The sequence below is a fragment of the Sminthopsis crassicaudata genome, chromosome 1 (assembly GCF_048593235.1).
Source record: "Sminthopsis crassicaudata isolate SCR6 chromosome 1, ASM4859323v1, whole genome shotgun sequence".
Taxonomy (NCBI): domain Eukaryota; kingdom Metazoa; phylum Chordata; class Mammalia; order Dasyuromorphia; family Dasyuridae; genus Sminthopsis; species Sminthopsis crassicaudata.
The window spans coordinates 412,892,847-412,913,412 of NC_133617.1; the positions used below are offsets into that span (position 1 = coordinate 412,892,847).

Here is a 20,566-nt window from a genome sequence, read left to right on the forward strand (position 1 = left end):
GGAAAAAGAGAGAACCACCCAACAATGATTGGCCTCTCCCTTGTGAACTCAAGTACTATTTACTTGTAGTTAACAAGCAGAAAGAAAATTCATAGAGAAGACTTCCAGAGAGGGATGAAACTGAATGACTTCTGTTGTCCTTTCCACCTCAAGACTGTGATGAGGTGATTACCAACTTCCCAGGGGACATCCCATCAGAGGAAAACTTCACCACAACTAGCCAATCTAGGTCATTTACCTTAGAAGCAATGACTAATAAAGATGGAAGGGGCTAGCTACAGTGAATGATCTGATCCATTTTCTCATTTACACATGAGTACACTGAGGCTCAGTGGCAAGCCCAGGGACACACAGTTGGGGAACAGCAGGGCACAGGTAAGAATCCCCTGCCCTCCAATCTACCCAGTCTAGTTGCTTCTCTCACTAACATAACACTCTGCATGGCCACCAACAACCTCCCTCCCCCACCCTCATCTCATAAATTTGCCCACATTTAAAAAGGTATTCTTTTCTCTCAAATTACAGTTAATAGCTTACTGTGTGCAATGAAAAATACTCAAGAAAAGGCAATGCAACATAAATTTAGCCATATTTCAGCTGCCAGGTATAAAACTAGGTTTAGAAGAAAGAGTAAAAATGATTAAAGCTTAATTTCTAAGGTGCCCTGTCAGATCCCAAAATTAAAGCCCTGATTTGTGGTAACTTCTCTAGGCCTCAACTGCTTATTTTATTGATGGCCCTCCTAGACTGTCCCTACTGCATTAAATCACGCTTGCTCTTCAGTAAGGGCCTCGAGCACTACCTTCTCACTGATTTCTAAATAGAACAATAAATACTGTCTTCAAATCTCTCCACCTTCAGAGTATAAGGTAAAATCCTGTGATTTATCATCAGGAATCAGGAAACTATTTGTATAGAATTTAAAAAACCTTGGCAAGCCTCCCTTCACCCCCATCATCTGAAAAACAAACAACCCATAGCAGGGAAAAGGAGACTGACCACCTTCTACATAAATCTCTCCTATCCTTGAAGTGAAACCATTCCTAATGAGAAGAAAAATAGGGACAAGGACAGACCAGAGAAGACAAGAAGAGTATTCTTGAAAAGTGTATCTAAACGAGGCATTTACCATTTTAAGATCACAGTAACAATTATTTTATGCATATAATCACCTTCCTGTCGTTTCAAAGACACTAATTCCTGCTCTGTCACCTGTTAAGGGGCACAGCAACAGCAAGACATAAAACTGGAGAAGCTGGCAGCAGCCTCACGGTCTGGTAGGCATGCTCATTAGCACTTAATTAAAAACTAGACACCTGCCATAAGAAATGTGCTCAGAGAAGGATGAGTAAAAGGTCTGTCCTAGCACCAATTACTATCATTACTTGGAGAATAAGAGCTATGTCCGGTTTCAGGGGGGAAGGGTATAGGGGTGGGGAGGGGAAGGAGAACCCAATGATGCATACACAAGCAACTGCAGTGGATAATTAACCATAGCACTGATTGGGGGGGGAGGGGGAAAGGGCGAAGTGGAAATTCAACTACAGTAGATCCTGCTTCCCTTACCAAAAAGCCCTTTCAAATAAGTATTAGGGTTTTGTGTGGGGTTCCCCCCCCAGCTCTATGCCAGGTCTAGCAGGCATTCAACTCATTTGGTTTTGATTCATTGTTGTTAGGAATAGAGTCACAGACATTCTCACTCGACTAAGTTTTAGAAATATTAAATCCAAGGCATGCAATGTAAACACTAACATGTAAATTAATTCAAAATAACTATAAACTTATAATTAGAGAGGGTGGTTGAACCCAACAAACAAGTCACTATGCTAGGCCCTGGAGATAATAAATACTATTAAGTAAAAATGACAAATAAATCCCTTAATTGCATGTCAATCACTTCTAATTCATTCCTATCTTGTTCTACCTCCTCCCAAGTGTAATTCTGAATCTGAGCTTCAATATTCAGCATGGGCAGCTCTTTTTGGGCAAAAAGGCCATAAAATATAGTGCTGCCCAGAGCAGCAATAGAGTGGTTCACAATCATTTATCAGATATTCTTTTAAATTAAATATTTAACAGGCCCACTCCGTAGGAGGTCCTGGAGGTAGGGAATACAAAAAAAAACCAAAATAAAACAATACAAGAGACACAGTCCCCTTACTCTTAAAGACTGTGCATCCAGTAGGAGAGATTAAAAAACAAAAACAACAATGTAAGGATGGATGTTTAAGTAATGCAAATGGGGTACATTATCATAGGAAAAACGAAGAGTCTCTTTATGAGGAAGTGACACTTTAGTGAGTCTATGAGTGGAAGTGGGACAACTTAAGTGGCACAGTAGCTAAAGATACCAAGCTTGGAAGTCTCGAAGACTTATCTTCAAGAGTTCAAATTTGACCTTTTAATAGCTCTGTGACCTGGATATTCCTTTAACCCCCTTGCTTCAGTTTCCTATTCTTTAAATGAGCTGGAGAAGGAAATAGCAAACCACCATAGTATCTTTGACAAGAAAATCCCAAATGGGGTTACAAAGAGTTGAGGACTATTGAAAAAGACTGAACAATAACAACAACAACAGAGTAGAAGTTAGAAAATATTGTCTCCGTTGTACTGGGAAAAGAAAGGAAGGAAGAATGGAAAAGCTGCCATCCCAGATGCCAGGATGAAAGTAAAAGGAATGGAAAAGTGATGGTTATATACCAGAAAAAGCAATTAGCTTAAATTTTTATATTTGGAGTTCCACACAAGCTTGAAGACAAGTTGTCATGCAAACTTACTTAGGGCAGCTGATAATCTAGATAACCTAAGATGAAATTTGAGGAAGAATCTGCCAAAGAGAAGTCAAAATTTTCTAAAACAAGGTACTTTTTCCATAAAAAAGTTACCTTATTCATCAATCAAAAAACATGTATTATAGACAGGCCACATTGTAGAATTCAATATGATGAATGACATGATAGAAATAGTGCTAAAGATGGGAAGTAGTTGTACCAGACCATATACAGAGATAATCCATGCTGAGGATGGATATCATTTGGAGAGTTAAAGGGACCAATTCTCAAGATGTGATAAAGAATAGAAAAAATATTGAATAATTTTGTTGTCTTTCATCACAGATCAGAAGACTCATGAAAGGTTTTGTAGATGAGGTGTTACTTCACCATGAAGGATTTTAAGACTTCCAAGAAAGAAAGATCTAAGAAGGCAGGGGATTCGAGGTAAAGGGAATGAGCCAGATGGGATAGATCAAATGTCACTAAGGGGACGACTGTGGTCCATATAGATAGAATAGTATGCGAAACTTGAAAGATAGTAATGATGGAACTCCACTAAGTTCTTTGAATAAATGTAATTAAATTGCCTTTTGTAATACTTGCTCACATGTATGTATCATTTTAAGTTTTATAAAAGCACTTTCCTCATAATGATTCATGAGTTATGTTGTTATCTTAATTTTTCAGATGAGAAAACAGTAAGAAGTTAAGTAATTTGCCCACAGGTATAGATGGCAAGTGTTTAAAATTTTCCACTCCAACATTCTGAGCTATGTAAGAGGGGAATAAAGACTAAATTGTTTATTCTTTTCCTTTGAACTTTCCTAAGGAGATATTACAGAAATAAAGCAAACTCTTAAAATTAAAAAAATAGATTTTTTTTAATGACAATCCAATAAATTTTTTTAAATAACAGAAAAACCCACATATCTTTTGAAATATATCTTCTCTCCAGAGCTAAAAAGAGTTTCTGTCTTAACAAAAAAGCAAAAGGTTCTTATTTAAAATAAATGGAGCACAGCTAAGAGGAGCTATTTTAAAATGATAAAATAAGTACATATCTAAAACCAAAAGTCAACGTTATTTGCAGCTAGAAAATACTAGCACCTTCTGCAAGAAATAAGGAATAAAGAAAAGATGCTTCTTTTCTTCACTGTTATTTGACAGTTCTAGAAATGTTAGTTAATAGTTATAAAATAAGAGAAAGAAATGAAAGACATAAAAATAGCTGGAGACAACTGTCCTCAAATGACCTGGTTTCCTTAGAAAACCTCAGAGAATGAGCAAAGAAAATATGAATTGCTTCAGTAGGAGTAGCAAAATAGAAAATAAACGCAACAGAAATAAATTACATCTTATAGCAATAACAAAATTCAGAAGGAAATAATAAAAAGATAGTTTCAAATAAAAAATAATTTTAAAATGCATGTTATATAGGTTTCAGCCTATCATGGCACTTTCAAGACTTCTCCAAATGCAACTACAAAATGTTATTTAAAAAATTAAATGACTGGAATGATTTAGAGAAATTCACTGTTCATAGTTAGATAGTATTATTGACAAAATGACAATAGCTAAAATAAATTTACCAAGACATTGATGAAGTGGCTACTTACTAGGCAAAATAACCACTAAAATTATTTAGAAGGGGAGAAAAAAAGGTTTAAAGTCTCAAAGAAAATGATCAAAAAAAGTAGGAATGATTATCACCATATTACCATATTATATTGTAAGTTATCAAAACTACTTGGTCCTGGTTAAAAAAAAAAAAAAAAAAAAAAAGTAGATGAACAGAATAAACTAAGTAAGAATGGATAAGAAGACTTATAATGAAAAATTTTATCCATACCCAGAGAAGGAACTGATTATGTCTGAATACAGATTGAAGAATATTTTTTCTATCTTTCTCTCTTTACTTCTTTGTCTGTCTCTCTCTCTGATACACACATACACACATACATACACACATACATACACACACACACACACACACACACACTTATTAGGGTAGGAGATCTATGTTTTCTTTTACAACCTGACTTTTATGGAAATTTTTTTTGTATAGCTTCACATGTGATTTCTTAATGGGGACTGGAGGTAGGGATAAGGTAGAAAACCTAGAACAAATGTAATTTTTTTTCCTTTTTGATCTGATTTTTCTTGTACAGCATAATTGTGGGAAAATGTATAGAAGAACTGCACATGCTTAATATACTGAATTATTTGCTGTCTAGAGGAAGGGATGAGGGAAGGGGGGGAAATTTGGAACAAGGTTTTACAAGGGTGAATGTTGAAAAATATCTATGCATATGCTTTGAAAATAAAAAGTTTTAATAAAAAATGGAAAAGAAAAATGTAAAAAAGTGTTTAAATGTAATTGGGAAGAAATTTTTAAAAATTTTTCTTAAAAGATTTATCAGAAATAAGTGAAATTAATAATATGGTTTTCAACAAATTCAAGGGCATATATTACTTGGGAAGAATTCAAATTGACAGAAACTACTAAGAAAACTGAAAAGCAGTTTGGCAAATATTAGATTTAGATCAAAGTCTTATATAAGAAAAAGCGCCTGAACATAAGACAAGTCACAAAAGAATTCGATAGGTATCTTTCATTATTATGGGACAGGGAAAAATGCCTAACCAAACAAAGCAAACTTACACATACACATACATACATTCATACATAACAAAGTTAATTTTAATTACGTGAAATTAAAAAGCTTTTGCAAGAATAAAATCAATAAGTACATTAAGAAAAGAAGCAATCAAACAGGGGAAAATATCTCTGAAACTAAGATATATAAAAAGCTAACAATATAAGAGAAGAGCCATTCCCCAATGACTAAAGGACACAAACAAATCTAGAACTGCAATATTTTCACAATCATATGAAATGGTCCAATTCATAAATGACAATGCAAATCAAAATAACTATAAGGTTTTACTTACACCCAATTATAACCAGGTAATTGTTAAATATAGTAAAAGATGTAAATACTTAATGACTTCAGGTATGAGGTAAATGTAAAAGAGAAAGCTTTGGGAAGTGGTAAGTTAATACTCATTAGAGATCAGCAGGTAAAGGTGGGATGAGTACATCATGTTTCATAAAGGAGATCCTTCTTTTAGGTAAGGAGAGGGCTACCAAGTCCTTTCCAACTCTGATTCTTGGAGTGTTTGTCCAAGCAATTAGGTAAACTGACAAATATAAATCTCGAAGAAAATCTAGTTCCTCTCCACCCATTTTAAATTAATAATGGCATTAAAATAAACCAATGTTTATTGTTTTAACAATTTAGAATTATCCTGGTCCTGCTATTTATTATAAGTTTGAGCAATGTTTTTTCATTTGTAATAACAGAGATTTGGACACATTTTAAATGCCATTGCATGCCCATTAATGTGATAGCATTTCTGGCTCCATCAAGGTGTTGTGTGTGTGTGTGTGTGTGTGTGTGTGCGCGCGTGTGTGTGTGTGCTTAATTCAGCTTTCAGTATTCCTTTGTCCCCATATAAATTACTTTTTGTACCTCAAAAAAAAAAAAAAAAAAAAAAAAAAGCACATCCACTTTCTATAATTGACTACACTGATGTTAAGATTAAAATATATCACCCTTCCATAGCTCTCTATCCAAATAAATATCATATTCTGCTATACAACATAAAAAAGATTCAACCATGGAACCTTTTCCATATTGATGTTAAAAAGCAAGAAAGGGATGGTTTGGTAACAATGGAATTTGATAGTCTCATCTTCCTCTCCCAACATGTCAAATTTGGGAAGGATATGAGTAAAATGTTCTAAATCTTGAGCTAATGAGACCTCAAAACCCACAAAAGAATAATGTCTCCTTGTCTGTGTCTTCTAGAGAAAACCTCAAGCACACAAAATTTTAAATAACTACTTCCCAAAATGGGTAAAACAATCATGATGGTCACAGACAGGGGAAGAAACAGAATCCTTGTCTCTGGGTTTAATAGTTAATGGGAGGAAGGAAAAATTTTGTGTTAATCTTTAATGTTTACATAAAAATATGAGTCCAAAAATTTACGTTAGTTTTTTCTTAAAATTTTCTTAGTGGTTTTTTCTTAAAATTGCTATTCTCTGAATTCATTACTAAATCTTTTGCTATTTTCTTTCTTTTAAAGACTTTTTACAATGCAAAGAGGAGGAACAAATGGCATGACACTTTGTAAACAAACAGAGCAGGGCTTAAGTACAGAAAGTTCTGATATAAGGGTTGTTTCAAAAAATGAATTTGCTCCAATATAATTGATATATTAGGGAACATTCTGATAATAACACAAATTGTGTTAGCTTATGTGTGACTTTTATATTCAAGAATCAAAGAGAATACAATAAACTGCACCACTTCACAAGAACTCATTAGCTTCAATCCTTCTGACACCCATTCCTACAAGCAAACTTCAGAATTTCAAATCTTTATCAAATCAAGTTGTCACTCAAGCTTTTTACCAGCCTGCCAAGTAGCATCCGAGGCTGCAGACACTGCCACTATTTATTGTAATATTTACGTATTTCTCAGAGACTTAACATGTACGATACTGAGCAATTATTTTTAAATAAGTTCCTATCTTTTGTCTGTATATCACTAACGAAGTTTTTGAGTGTTGTGATTTTAATGTCATTTTCCCAATAATCCTTATGGTTTATATTATGCAATTTTACACAGTGAGTATTACTTTGGAAACAGACAGGTCCCATTATTATATTTATTGCCTAACAACTAGAAAAAACACACATACATGTATACACACTCTCTCCTACTGCTGATGTATTATTAAACAAACTACATTAGGTGAATGGCCTCTCCTCATTAGAGGGTAGATGAAGAGTTTACAGACAGTAAAGCAACAGATAAGTTTGGGGCCTATGATTTCACTAATACAGGGGACTCTGAGACAAGGAACCCACCTCCAGGACATAGGCAAGTACTTTCTCTACAACAGATAGTCTTAAGAGAGTTTTAGGGACCCTAAGAGCTTTAATGATCCGCCCAAAATTATGTAAAGGGTGTGTTAATTATGGGACGAATGGAGATGTAGGTAAGATAGATTAGGGTGCTGGGCCTGAAGCCAAAAAGTTTACTAGCTGTGTGGTCGAGTCCTTTCTCTGCTCTCAGTCTGTTTTCCTATGTAAAATGGGTATAAAGATAAAACCTACCTCAACCCTAAGCAAATTACTTAACCCTGTCTGCTTCAGTTTCCACATCTATAAAATGACCTAAAGAAGGAAATGGCAACTTACTCTAGAATCTTTACCAAGAAAACTCCAAATGGAGTATAAAAAGTCACACATGACTGAAATCACTGAACAACAACTACTTAATAGCAATCTCTTAGAAATGGCAGTCTAATGAGAGCCACTGAGAAGCATGGGAAGATATCAATTAATGGGGAAGGGAAATAAACAGAAACAGGAAATATACACAATGACTCCAATAATGTAAACAGGAAAATAAAAAAGATGGAATACTGTGTGACTATAATGACTATGTTTGGTCCAAAGAGATGAGGAAAATACACTTCCCTGCTTTCTTTGCAGCGCTATGGTGAAGAATACCACATTTACTGTCAAATTTAGTTCATGCTTTTTGGTTAATTTTCCTAAACTAGTTTAGTTCCCCCCACCACCACCACCTTTTTTCTTTTAGTGATAGATCTCTCAGCAGGAGCGAAGGAAGGGATGTTATTTGGAAATGAAGGTGACATAAAAATAAAAGATTTCAATAAAATTTGGGAAAGATGGGAAGATACAGCATTCTTAGTTATATCTATCTATATGTGTGTGTATTGATATTGATATATTTGTGTTATATCACTCAATGAAATAAATGGAACGAAGACTATTTAATCTGGCCATCATATCTAGGAGTTCTAGCCACTAGCTAGCTAGATAATTAAACCCTGGATAAGTTTTTGGGCCTTAAAGTCCCTATGGACACTGAAATTCCATTTTAGCCCTAAAAATGTATGATTTCTCCTTTGTTTTAAGTATGTATTACAGAGAGCTCTAATAGTTACACTGTTTTTCTCATCTTTAATTAACTTGTACTTCAGGCACTCTCACATTAACATCCTATCAGAATTTATGTCAGTACTTGCTCAACAACCTTCCAACAAGGAAATGCGCAAAACCCCATGGAGTAACTCTATGAAAGAACACTGAGAATCAGAACACTTGTATGAGAATGATGCTTGGCAATACAATTTAACATTTAACTGCACTCCATCCAAAGTAAGATGCATCAAAAGCTTTTTGCAGTTTCTTTAAAAAAATAAATAAATAAATCGCCATCCTATTAAGATATACTCATATAAGGGCTTGGCAGCATCAAACAGATTACAGCGGACAAAGACGACCTTGAATGTTGCTGCAGCCATTTAGTCTATTCTTTCTGATAGTTGTATGCATTATTCTTTTAGGTTCTATTCCTTTTTTAACTAGGAAACACACAGTCCAGGTATTTATAGGCTTTCCAAGGATTAACTGAATACTGGAAAGAATAAACCCTCAAGAGGTTAAACTCATCCTCTTAAACTTCACATAACAATCCCAGAGATAAGTGTCAGCCATATCCAAGGGGGGAAAATAATCCAACATCTTGCTAATCCTGTAGCCAATCAACTCATGCAACAATAGGCTCAATTTGTCTTAAGAGTATAAATAGACAAAAACATTTATTTTTCTAAAATATCAAAAACCTATACAATGCCCCCCCAAGCTGAATAATTAAAAAAGCTTTTGTGTGCCAAGTACTGTAGATACAAACAGGAAAACAAACAGCCCCTACCCTCAAGACCCTTATGTTCTATCAGAAGAAACATCATGTACATATAAAAACATTTATAAAATCTAGAAAGTTAACACAAAGCTATTTGGGAGAAGGAAAAGCCTCAGCAGATAGAGGAGATGAGAAAAGACCTCATATAGATGCTTGAATTGGTCTTTGAAGGGATTCTAAGAGGCAGGAGTATATTCCAGTCATGGGAGATAGCCTATGCAAAGAAACAAGAATCCAAGAGAAATCTAGAGGTTTTGGGTCACCCTTCACATTGCTTTCATTACTAACATAAAAAGATGCATATCCTTCAAAAAAAAAAAAAAAAAGCATGTTCCATATGCTTTCAGGATATTCATAATATACATTACCCCCAAATTTGGCACACACAAAAAAAGATGAGACTGATTAAGCATTGTACCACAGATTAGCCTGCCTGATACAGACCAATCCTTCAAAGAAAGTAAGCTACTATTAAATAAATCAGAATAAAGTCAGAATAATCACGAAGCTCATTGCTATCAGGTATATGTATTATCACCAGATAATAATGTGTAGCAGACATCTGGTTTTTCTAGCTAAAAGGCCCCAAATACTCCAAGTATATAAGCTTATCAACCTTATTGTTCCTGCATGCACACACATTCTGTCCTTCAAATCCCACCTCAAAATCTATCTGCTTTGTACCAGGAACTTGATTCTTTTCTACATGAATATTAAATACTGAAATCAATGATTGATCTCTTTTTCAAATATATTTTAGGCTTATTAAAACTAATCCTTATTTTTTTAAAAATTAACTTTAAATTTTTATTAGCCAGACTTATAGAATGTGCATTATGGAAAATGCTGAATAGCATTACTTTTCCAGTGATAAATCCCTTAAAAATCCTTCTTGCATGAAGAAAAACATCTGGTTCAAATGCTGAAATATATATAACCCCTACCCAAGAAAAGAAAATACAAGTAGCAGTCTCTGAATTCTAGTAAATGGCACTTAGAATACTCTTGTTAATTATCTATTTATGGCACTTAGCTGGCCTGGAAGTACCATGATATATTTCCTGATATGCTTCCTCTGACTTGAGAGGGCTGATAATCCCCAGACTAATAACAGCATAAACTGGTGGGTGGAACTAAAAAGGGAGTGGGCTTAGAAATATGGACAGTAAGATAATGTAGTTAATGGTAAAGTAAGGAGATTATTTTGCCTTATTGTTTGACTCAAGTTCTACCTTGGATCCATTCCACAACTATTAAATTCTAGGTATTGTACTATGTCCTGGAGATACAAAGACAAAATAGGAGGTCTTGGCCATCAAAAAGTTTATATCTTACTAAAGGGATGTGAGGATGAAAAGCCTCATATTTACATTTTTTTTTTCAGTTTTTTAAGTTTTGTGTGACTCTTCCACGAACTCATTTTGGGGTTTTCTTAGCAAAAATACTGGAGTGATTTGCAATTTTCCTCTCCAGCTAATTTTACAGATGCAGAAATTGAGGCAAACATAGTTAAATTATTTGCCCAAGGATTATTGTTATTTTCTGAGGCTGGATTTGAACTTGAAGTCTTCCCAACTTTAGGCCTGGCATTCTATTAGCTGCCCAACTTAAGTGTCCTACACATTCAGATAAATCCAAAGTAATTTCCATGTGTAATATGAAAGGCAGTTTCTTAAAAGAAGAGCTACAAAGGGCAAAATGGAAGGGCATAGAAGAATGGACTCCATACTGGATGAGAAACTATGGGCAAAACGCCGAACTTCTCAATGAAGCAACTCTGACAATGTCACAGATGAGTTGGTGATGTACCCTGGTAGAGGAGTTTCCACAAAAGAGGAGCAATAATTAAATACTGATGAATCAACTAGCATGTATTCAGTGTCAGGTATTGTACTCCAAAGACAAAAATCAAACAGTTCTTATTGTCTATGAGCTTATGAGAGACTATTAGGGGACATGACAAATATATAAAATATGTAAAGACAAGATGTATGAAATACAAGAAAAGACCTAAAGTAGTAACAATTTTAAATGTGATTGTGGGCAAGTCAGATACCTTCTCAAAAGATGAGTTAAATGATTTAGAATAATTAGCCAGGAAATCATTTAAAATTATAGTTCTGATTCAATCCACTCCCTTCCACTTCCAAAATTCTTAGGATTCAGATTCTGTGATTTGTGGCAAAAATGGAGGCGGGAGAAACAACTTTCATTTTTGTACATTAAGGATAAACTCTGAATTTTATGCCCTTGAATTTAGCTATCACTCAAGTCAATGCCTTGTTGTGAAAGAACAACTGGAGACGGACTAAAAATATTTTTTTTTTTCAAATAGAGAGAGACAATAATATTTGGTCTGTGTATTTTAAGAAGCAGGTATACCTTGTGAAATTCTGGAAGCCCAAGAAAGCCTATTTCTAGAGCAACTAAAATACCAAAGCATGTTCTCCAATGTCTACAGAGAAATTTTCAGAGGAAAAAACAACAGTTAAACAGATAATCCCTAAGTTTCTTAAAGAGTGATCAAGTGGTTCAAAGTTCTCCAAGCCCTATCCCCTCCCCCCACCCTGCCTTGCCTCAATCAATGACATCACTCAAATACCTTGAAGAATCCCTTGATGACCATGTTTTTTACTTGCTAATATGTCACAGTAAAATAAAGCAGCAAGAGGAAAGAAATGTGTATTCTACAATAAGGGATCATTTTAAATCCAAAAGGCATTATAATTGCATTAACTCTGATCAATATATATGTATTTTTAAGGAGTTTCATCACAGACCCAACAAAACCAATAAACCAACAACAGTAGAACAACTAAAGCAGAAGTATTTTAAATCTATTTTTATGTCACAGATCCTTTTGGCAATGAGGTGAAGCCCAAGGACCATTTTTCAGGCATACTCACACAGCCACACACAATCTCAACTATATTCCTATTTTAAATTATTAATTTAACATTTAAAAAAAAAAGCAATTAAGTAAAACTATTACTGGGTAAGTTAATACCCAAAGAACATAATATATTGAGAAAATACATGGGAAAAGAACAAGAGTGACATAATGGGGGAGGGGAAGAATTGCCAGTGAGCCAATTTTTGACCAACTTGGACAGTACTTAAATCACAGAAGTCAACTGTTCTACACAATAATATTATGACTTTAAAAAATAATTAGTGTTTTTTTTTAAAGGAAGAAAAAAAAAAAAAAACAAGGACAAACTCTGGAAAACAGAATTGCCTGACTTTGGGAAAATGTGGAGGAATAATGTGAGAAGGTCAGATTGAAAACTGCAGTGATAATCATTAGGCTGGGAAAATCTAACAATAGTTAATTAGCTAAAATATAGACTCACATTTGTAAATCACTAAAAGTTTAAAAAGTGTTTTTTACAAGGACCGTTGGAGGTAGATAGTACAAATAATTACTATTATCTCTATTTTAATCAGATGAGAAAACACACTGGGGAGGTGAAATGATTTCTTCCTTATCAAAGAGCCTCATATTAGCAATGGAATTTAAACACAGGTCTCTTGATTCCAAGAGCATTCTACTCTGCTGCCTTGCCACGAGTGAAGGTGAAGTTTTGGATGCAATGTGCTAATAACATCATAAGGGGGGGGGGTGTTAGGTTAAAGCCACAGACTGCCACTTTGCCCAAGATAGCCAATTAGAAAAGACTGAAATTTGCAGTTCTTCAGCAACATAAAAACAGAGCTTAGCAGCTAGTTATCAATAACAATTAGTTTAAAAAGGAAAGTACCAGATGGCAGGCTGAGGCAAGCTCCTCTCCTGCCAGCCTTCTCTACTATTTCCCTATCCTCCAATGGAAGACCTGTTTATTACTTCTCAGCCCAGATGCAAAATTTTTTTTTTATTACAATTTAAGTTGGACAACATATTTTGCTTTAAAGTTTGAAAACAGTTTTGGCCTTTCTTTGATCCTTCCAACCCTATGAGATTAGTTCTATTAATACTCTTAATCTGCTAGGGAAGAAACGAAAGGTAAGTGAGGTTAAATTTGCTCAAGATGATACAGAGAATAAATGTTTATGGCTGAATTTGAACTTGGATCTTTCTGACTTCAACTTATTGCTGCTTCTATTTCTTATATAAGCCAACTTCCTTTATATAGGAAGTAGGCATCTTATAAAGAACTGAATTATCAGTTGGGTATATAACCCCCATCTTATTGCTGCTTCTATGAAAAATTTTAGATTTCACTTATGTCAAGCTTAAAGCACTTCTTCCAGGAATAATAACCCACTAAGTGTGAGGACTGCCTGTGGAAATCTGATACTCAAGTGCTCATATTCATATATATTCATTTCCCTCAGCTCATCTTGTTTTTCTAAGGCCCTGGTGGTTTGTGTGTCAAACCAGACCAAACCCTGAGTTCATTAAGTACTCTGTATTATTAAATAGCCCTTTTATGGTTATAAGAACACAACCCATTTAATAACAAATAGCTTTTTAAAAGCAGCATTCAACAGGTAAACATTACTTTCTTCTCTCTCCTTCCCTGTCTTTCTCCCTTTCTCTTTAGATAGGAAGTGAGAAAAGATTAACAATAAAAAACAAATTAATACAATTGCCCTAGCTACAAGAACTGAGTTTATTTCCAAGAGAAATTAACTGTACTTTGAATCATCTAATAAGAAAAATTAAATAACTTCCCTGATCCCCAGAGTGCCCAGTTTCAGATCCAAGTATTAAAGATATAAGAATACAGAGATGCTTAGCCAGGTGAAGTTTTCTATTATTAAGAAAACCTAACCTTTATTCCTCTAATTCCCCCCCCCCCCCCAGCTTACCTTGGACTAACATCTTTAGCACTACTGAGCCCTAAGTTCACTGATTGTGTCTTAAACTGAGAATTTTCTCAGTGATTTGCATTTTAAAGAGGACTCTTTCATGATCTTTCACACTTGTAATAGATGTCTAAACCGTTAAATTACTATTTCTTTTCTTAGCCTGAAAGACGATGCAGTTTAAGGGCATGGCCCCTTCTATTGTTCTTTACACTAAGTCAGGTCCCTGAACAATACTGACAGCTGCTATCAAACCAGGCTGCACTTACTTTGGTGTACAGCTGCTGCTTGTAGGAACAGACAGCCTCCTGATGCCTCCTCCCCTCTGGGGAGACAGGTTGACACACTGCATGTTCAATGAATGGGGTGGAAAGGTCTACTGAATTGTCAACCCAATTTTATGCTACTCCGATTTTCCAGGATGCACACAATCCCTTTCAAGTAAAATCAAGCATATGTCAGAGCATGAAACTTACGCTTTAGGAAAGGATCATTATTGATCACATCCAACTATAAAAAGATCCCTCTGACAAATTAACACATACTTAAAATGATCAGTTATAAAAGATTTGATTGCTAAGTCTGTTTAAGACATCTGGCTGTCAAGAGGCTTGGGATGACCTCACTTAACTAATTTAGTTTTTCTGCAGTGCTATCATACTCTCTTTTAATGAAACAGCAACTTTTCCAGAACAAAATAATTCAGGTAACAACTATTAGAACCCCACTTTAAAAGAACTCCTGACATTGTTATTTGGAGGGGACGCTTAAGTTCAAGATCACTATTTTCTGAGAGTGAAATAAAAGGAGATTCTATTCTTTTAGGAATCTATTAAAAAGCTTTACTATAAATGTTATACTGAAACATACAAATATTACAGGAAAATCAATGTGATACACTCCATACTTGGAGTACTCCTTGCCTGTATGTTGTTTTAATCAAAATAAATTATTTTTTAAAAGAAGTTGTGATCAAAGTACAAGTAGAATTCACCATTATTCTTTGAGATAATATCTATAAAAGGGCTTAGCTTAATACACGACACATAGTAGGCACTATGTAAATACTTATTCTCTCCAAAACTCAAGCATTGTACATACTAGAGCTCCATATGAATATCTGATTTGAACTCCAGAATAAAGCAATTCATTCCTCAAAAAAAAGTACAGAAGGTTGCAGACAAATGTAGATGTAATTGTGTTTTTTTGTTGAATGTGATTAGAGTCGACTAAGTAACAGTCAAAATGTGATAGGGGGGGCAGGGCTTGGATTTGGGGGAAGGGGGATTGTTTATGCAGAGCTAAGCTGTCAAGTATAATAAAGCAGCTTGAATAAAATTTAAGCTGAAAATCCACTGAAGCTCCCCATTTTCAGGGAGGAAAAAGCTATTAAAAGGGAATGAAGGTCACCCTCCCAGTTTATTTCACCTAATTGACTGCCAATAGCTTACCACGGGCAAACTGACTGCAGATCTGCAATTGAGAAACTGATGAAAGGAGAATTTTCAAGCTGAGGCTCATTCTTTTAATCCTCCCTGGCTCTTATGTTTTTTCTCCATCTCCAGTTGGGATGTAATTTTAAGCACAGATGGATCAACTGGTCCCATTGTCTGCAAACGTCATTGGACTATGGCACTGCTAATCCGTAGAGCAGCATGTCTAATTATCATTACAAAGTGTCTGAGGGAACCATAAAGACCAGCAGGGCATCTTCTCACAAGCAATTAACATAAATTGATAAATGAGTAATTTGAATCCGCTCGGGGCGCTCACAATATGAATAAAATCAGAAAGGACGGCTCCTTGTTTCGGCTACTTCTTTCACTTAGACTAGAAGGGCAGAAAACATGAGAAACATTCTGGAGACTCTGTGTCGGGGAGTGGGGTGGAAGGGAAGGACTCAAGCAGTGGAAAGAATGTACGGTTCACCAAGTTCATTAATGCACAGCAAATGACCTGTGATTGACAACCAGTCACAAGCAAGGAGTATTAACTGATCTCAGCATATTTAAAATCAAAAACTTGGTGAAAGGCTATTAGAACACTGTCAGACAATTAACACTTCTTCAAAAGCAAGAGAAATTTCTTTTCACTGGTGTGCCCTTTAAAATTCATGAAAGTTGTACAAGAAAGAAAGAGGAAGAAGGGTGAATAGTTATACAGGTTCCAAGTTCTTTCAAAAGCAGAAGGCAAAAGCAAAGACAACTAAATGAACTGAAGCAATATAAAGCTCAGGCTTAGCCTCACTGTGATCCCCATACCTTAAGAGGAAAGGAAAGAAAAACATTTAAAAGGCTACCAATCTGGAACCTTTTGTTTAACTAACAAAATACTAAAAGTCTTGTTATTGCTAATGCAATGAATGAATGCTGCATGGGAGAGGGAAGGAATCACATTCTTTGTGCCAAAACAAAATAAGGTTTTCTTTCCCTCCTCCTTCTCCTTCCCTCCACCAAAATTACAAGTCTATAAAAATACCTATCATTTATACAATAACATCAGATATCAAAAATATTTTTACAATAAACTAGCAATCAATAAGAAATGAAAGCTGGTTATACACACTGTAGGAGGGAGCCCTGGAAGACCACGTACCCCGATGATGGCATTCAACTCAGCCATGGTCACTTGCTTGGCCCGTTCAACTGCTTGAGCCACTTGTTGCTGATGCTTTGGAAGAAAGAACAGAAAAGATAGGTTAAGATAAGTAAATCAAAAATTCTATTTGTTTCTTCCTAAAACCTTGAAACATGGGTAAAGTAAACAAGAAACATTTGCTATATGTAGAAGAGTAAAGGCAGAGATTTTAAGTGAACCACACCACCATCCTTATATATAAGGCTCTCTTTCCTAGATACTGTTTTAATACATGTAAAATAAATGCAAAGCATTAGGGCAGAGGGAACCTAAAAATAACTACTTTAAGAGTTATATATTTCACCAAATACTAGGGACTACCAAGTTTTCTGTTGCCTGTCTATGATTTCTTAGATCAATATGTGAGAAATGTCAAAACACTAAGAATGAATCAACTGTCATGAAATTTCAAGGTATAAATGTAAAATCTTACACTTGGGCTCAAAAAATTAATTTCACAAATACAAAATGAAGTGGAGGCTAAGAAAGAAATTTATCACAAAAAAACAAAGATGTTGTTTTTAATGAATGAATGAATATAAAGGTGATAAATTACTCACTATACTCTTTCCCAATCATACTTCAACTAGTGTACTGTTTTCAGTGAGGGATAATACTTTATGGACACTGATAAGCTGGAAAACTTCACAAGGATAACAGCTCTCAAGATTATCATATGAGGGGGAGTAAAAAGGAGCTAGGGATGTTGAGTGGAGAGAAAAGACAACTTGAAGGGGTACATGATAGATGTATCCATGCATTTGAAGGGACGTGTCCTAAAAAAAAAGTTGCAGAATAGGAAACATGATTGGAAGTTGCAAAGATGCAGATTTGGGCTCAATCTAAGGAAAATTTTCCAATGACAGCTATGCAACAGTGGAATTGGTTACTTCTGGAAATAGCTGGTTTTGCTCCTTCCCTCAATAGAGCACAGGCTAGAGGAACACTCTGGGGGAGATATCACAAGAAGGATTCTTGTTTAGGTTGGGCTAGACAGTGATGATGGTAAGGGGAATAATGATGATTACTAGCACCTATATAGTGTTTTAAGGTCTGCAAAGAACTTTATACATATAATCTTATTAGGTCTTTATAACAACTTTGGTGTAGGGGAGAGATAGATGCTGTTATTTTACTTATTTTACAGATGAGGAAACCAAAGCAGACAAAGTTAAATGATTTGCTTGAAGTAAAAGCTAATAAATGTCTAAGACAATATTCGAACTCAGGATTTTTTTTTTTTTTTTTGAGGCTGGGGTTAAGTGACTTGCCCAGGGTCACACAGCTAGGAAGTGTACACAGCTAGGAAGTGTCGAACTCAGGATTTTTTGACTCTAAAGCCAATACTCTATCCATGATGCCACTTAGCTACTTCTTATAATCTTTTCTAACTTTTGAGTTTCCCCAAAGCAAGAATATTCTGAGGCTCTAAAATAAATTATATAAACACAAAACGTGTATGAAACATTGGGCAGAGGTAAAGTAAAAACATCTCACCCACACCGTGAGCTTTACCTCATCAGTCTAAATATAAAACCTTGAAGCCAAGAGGCAGATTTTAAAAGGGCAAATTTAACTATTCAAAGATAAAGAATTAAAGCCTAGAGCAACATGTTCTAAGAACACTTAATCTACTTTCAGCTTTAAAAAGTTACTTTATTTGGACTTTCTTCTCATTCTTATCTCCTCCTGCCCTTACTTTCCATAAGAGGATAACTATATATCCATCTCTATCTCCATAATCATTTTAATTTTGGGAATAGAGCACATTACTATATATATCTATATCTATCTATCTGTCTGTCTGTCTGTCTGTCTGTCTGTCTATCTATCTATCTATCTATCTATCTATCTATCTAAAGACCTATTAAAAGGAAGATGCTCATCTATATGGAACCATATTGAACTATTATCAACCAATCCCAACTCTCTCCTACCAAACTGACACTCAAGAGTTAAAGTGACTTCCCAAGATCAGAAAGACAGTAAAATGGCACAGCCATGTGGAACTAGACCTTCTGAATCCAAACAAAGTATTTTTTTCTTTAACACACATTTCCAAATTTCTATAAAAACTCTTTTCTCTTTTGTAGTGAATCAGGGTTTTAAGTGAACTGTCCAGGGTCACAAAGCTTGGATGTGTCTGAGGCCAGATTTTAACTCAATGGTGCTCTATTCATTGGGCCACCTTGGTACCCAGTATCTTTCTCATGACAATTTTCAGTTTACCTTGTAAACATTACAACTATATAAAAGTGAATTATTATAATTGTTGCATTATTTACCTTAACATAAAAGTTCAACCTGGGATTTAGTAAGTTGTATAGTCATTTCCTACAATGCAGAAACAAAAGGCTTTTAAAACTAACATCAGAAGACAAACTTTTTTTAAAATTAAAAAAAAAAAATGAGGAACACTTGAGTGATCAGTAGTTACAACTGCTGCTCAAAAAAAAAAAAAAAAAAAAAAAAAAAAAAAGCTTTATCTTGATAGTCATTTTGCAGTTTTCTTCTGAAAAGAATTAATTTGAAGTTGAGCTATTGTCGCCAGTTCTGCAGCTTGCCCTCAGATCTGTTCAACCGAATAGCAGGGGGTTTGCACACTTCAGCTGTAACAGATGTTCTTCACACTTGTGCGTTGTGATAAAATTAACATCTTAAAACTAGCTAATTTGCAAACAGAGAAGCAACATAATTGCACTTTAACAGCTGAACAGTTTTACTTACTTCCTGAGACAGAAATGGGATGACTTGTGCACAAATTGTATTCAATCTCTTGGCGATTTCAGTCTGTAGAGATAAGAGGGGAAAAAATAACATATAAACAATTAGGCTATTTGGTATTAGATTAAAAAAAAAAAAAAAAAAAAAAAAAAACACTTTCTAAGAAAGCCCCACATCCCCAAATACTTTGTGCTTTCTTAATTTGAGGATCTAAAAATGCCTTACAAAGTTGCATCATTAATCTTTATAACCTTCTAATGAGGTAAGTGGGTAGCTGAATTTAATCCCACTTTACAGAAGGATAAACTGAGCTATTATAGTTTACATGGCTTAATGGTTTCTTAATTAGATAATAGTAGACTTGAGAATGCTATATTCATGGTTTGCTAACTCTCACTATTTTGTACTAACAAATGGTTAATGTCTAAAGACTGCACAAGCAGATTGAATATATCTGGCTTATTTAACCAAATGATTGCCAACATTTTCAGAATTAAGGACTATTGTGTCTGATTTCACAGTTTAAAGTATGAAATGTGGTATACCAACATATTTTAAAATGAATTATAAATCACATAAGTTTTTCAGTCTGACAATTTTATAGTATCCCTTGAGGTTAACACAAGGCTCCAGGGTGCTACCAAAAAGCAGGGGAAAGGTCAAGTTTTCTTTAATGTCTAAAACTCTAAACAATAAATTTTGCCTATGGAGTCAATCATTAATAAACCGAGTATTCTCCACATAAGAATTACAAATCTAGTGTAAAATTCTATTTAAGGTTCTGACCTGTGGAATAAGAATATTTGGAAAATG

At 34.7% G+C, this 20,566-nt stretch overlaps 1 protein-coding gene across 12 annotated transcripts in view; it reads right to left on the bottom strand.

The window, feature by feature from the left end:
* Nucleotides 1-20,566, bottom strand: part of LOC141550006 (transducin-like enhancer protein 1) — a 118,477-nt gene that overhangs the window by 67,062 nt on the left and 30,849 nt on the right. For 6 of the 12 annotated variants that reach the window (XM_074280126.1, XM_074280132.1, XM_074280129.1 and 3 more), the window contains 2 exons: nucleotides 19,757-19,819; nucleotides 16,988-17,062 (listed from right to left, as the gene is read on the bottom strand). In XM_074280126.1, the coding sequence (XP_074136227.1) occupies nucleotides 16,988-17,062; nucleotides 19,757-19,819 (138 nt within the window). Of the gene's footprint in view, nucleotides 1-16,957; nucleotides 17,063-19,756; nucleotides 19,820-20,566 lie in introns of all 12 variants that reach the window. The other 6 variants (XM_074280121.1, XM_074280123.1, XM_074280125.1 and 3 more) reach the window with 1 other exon arrangement.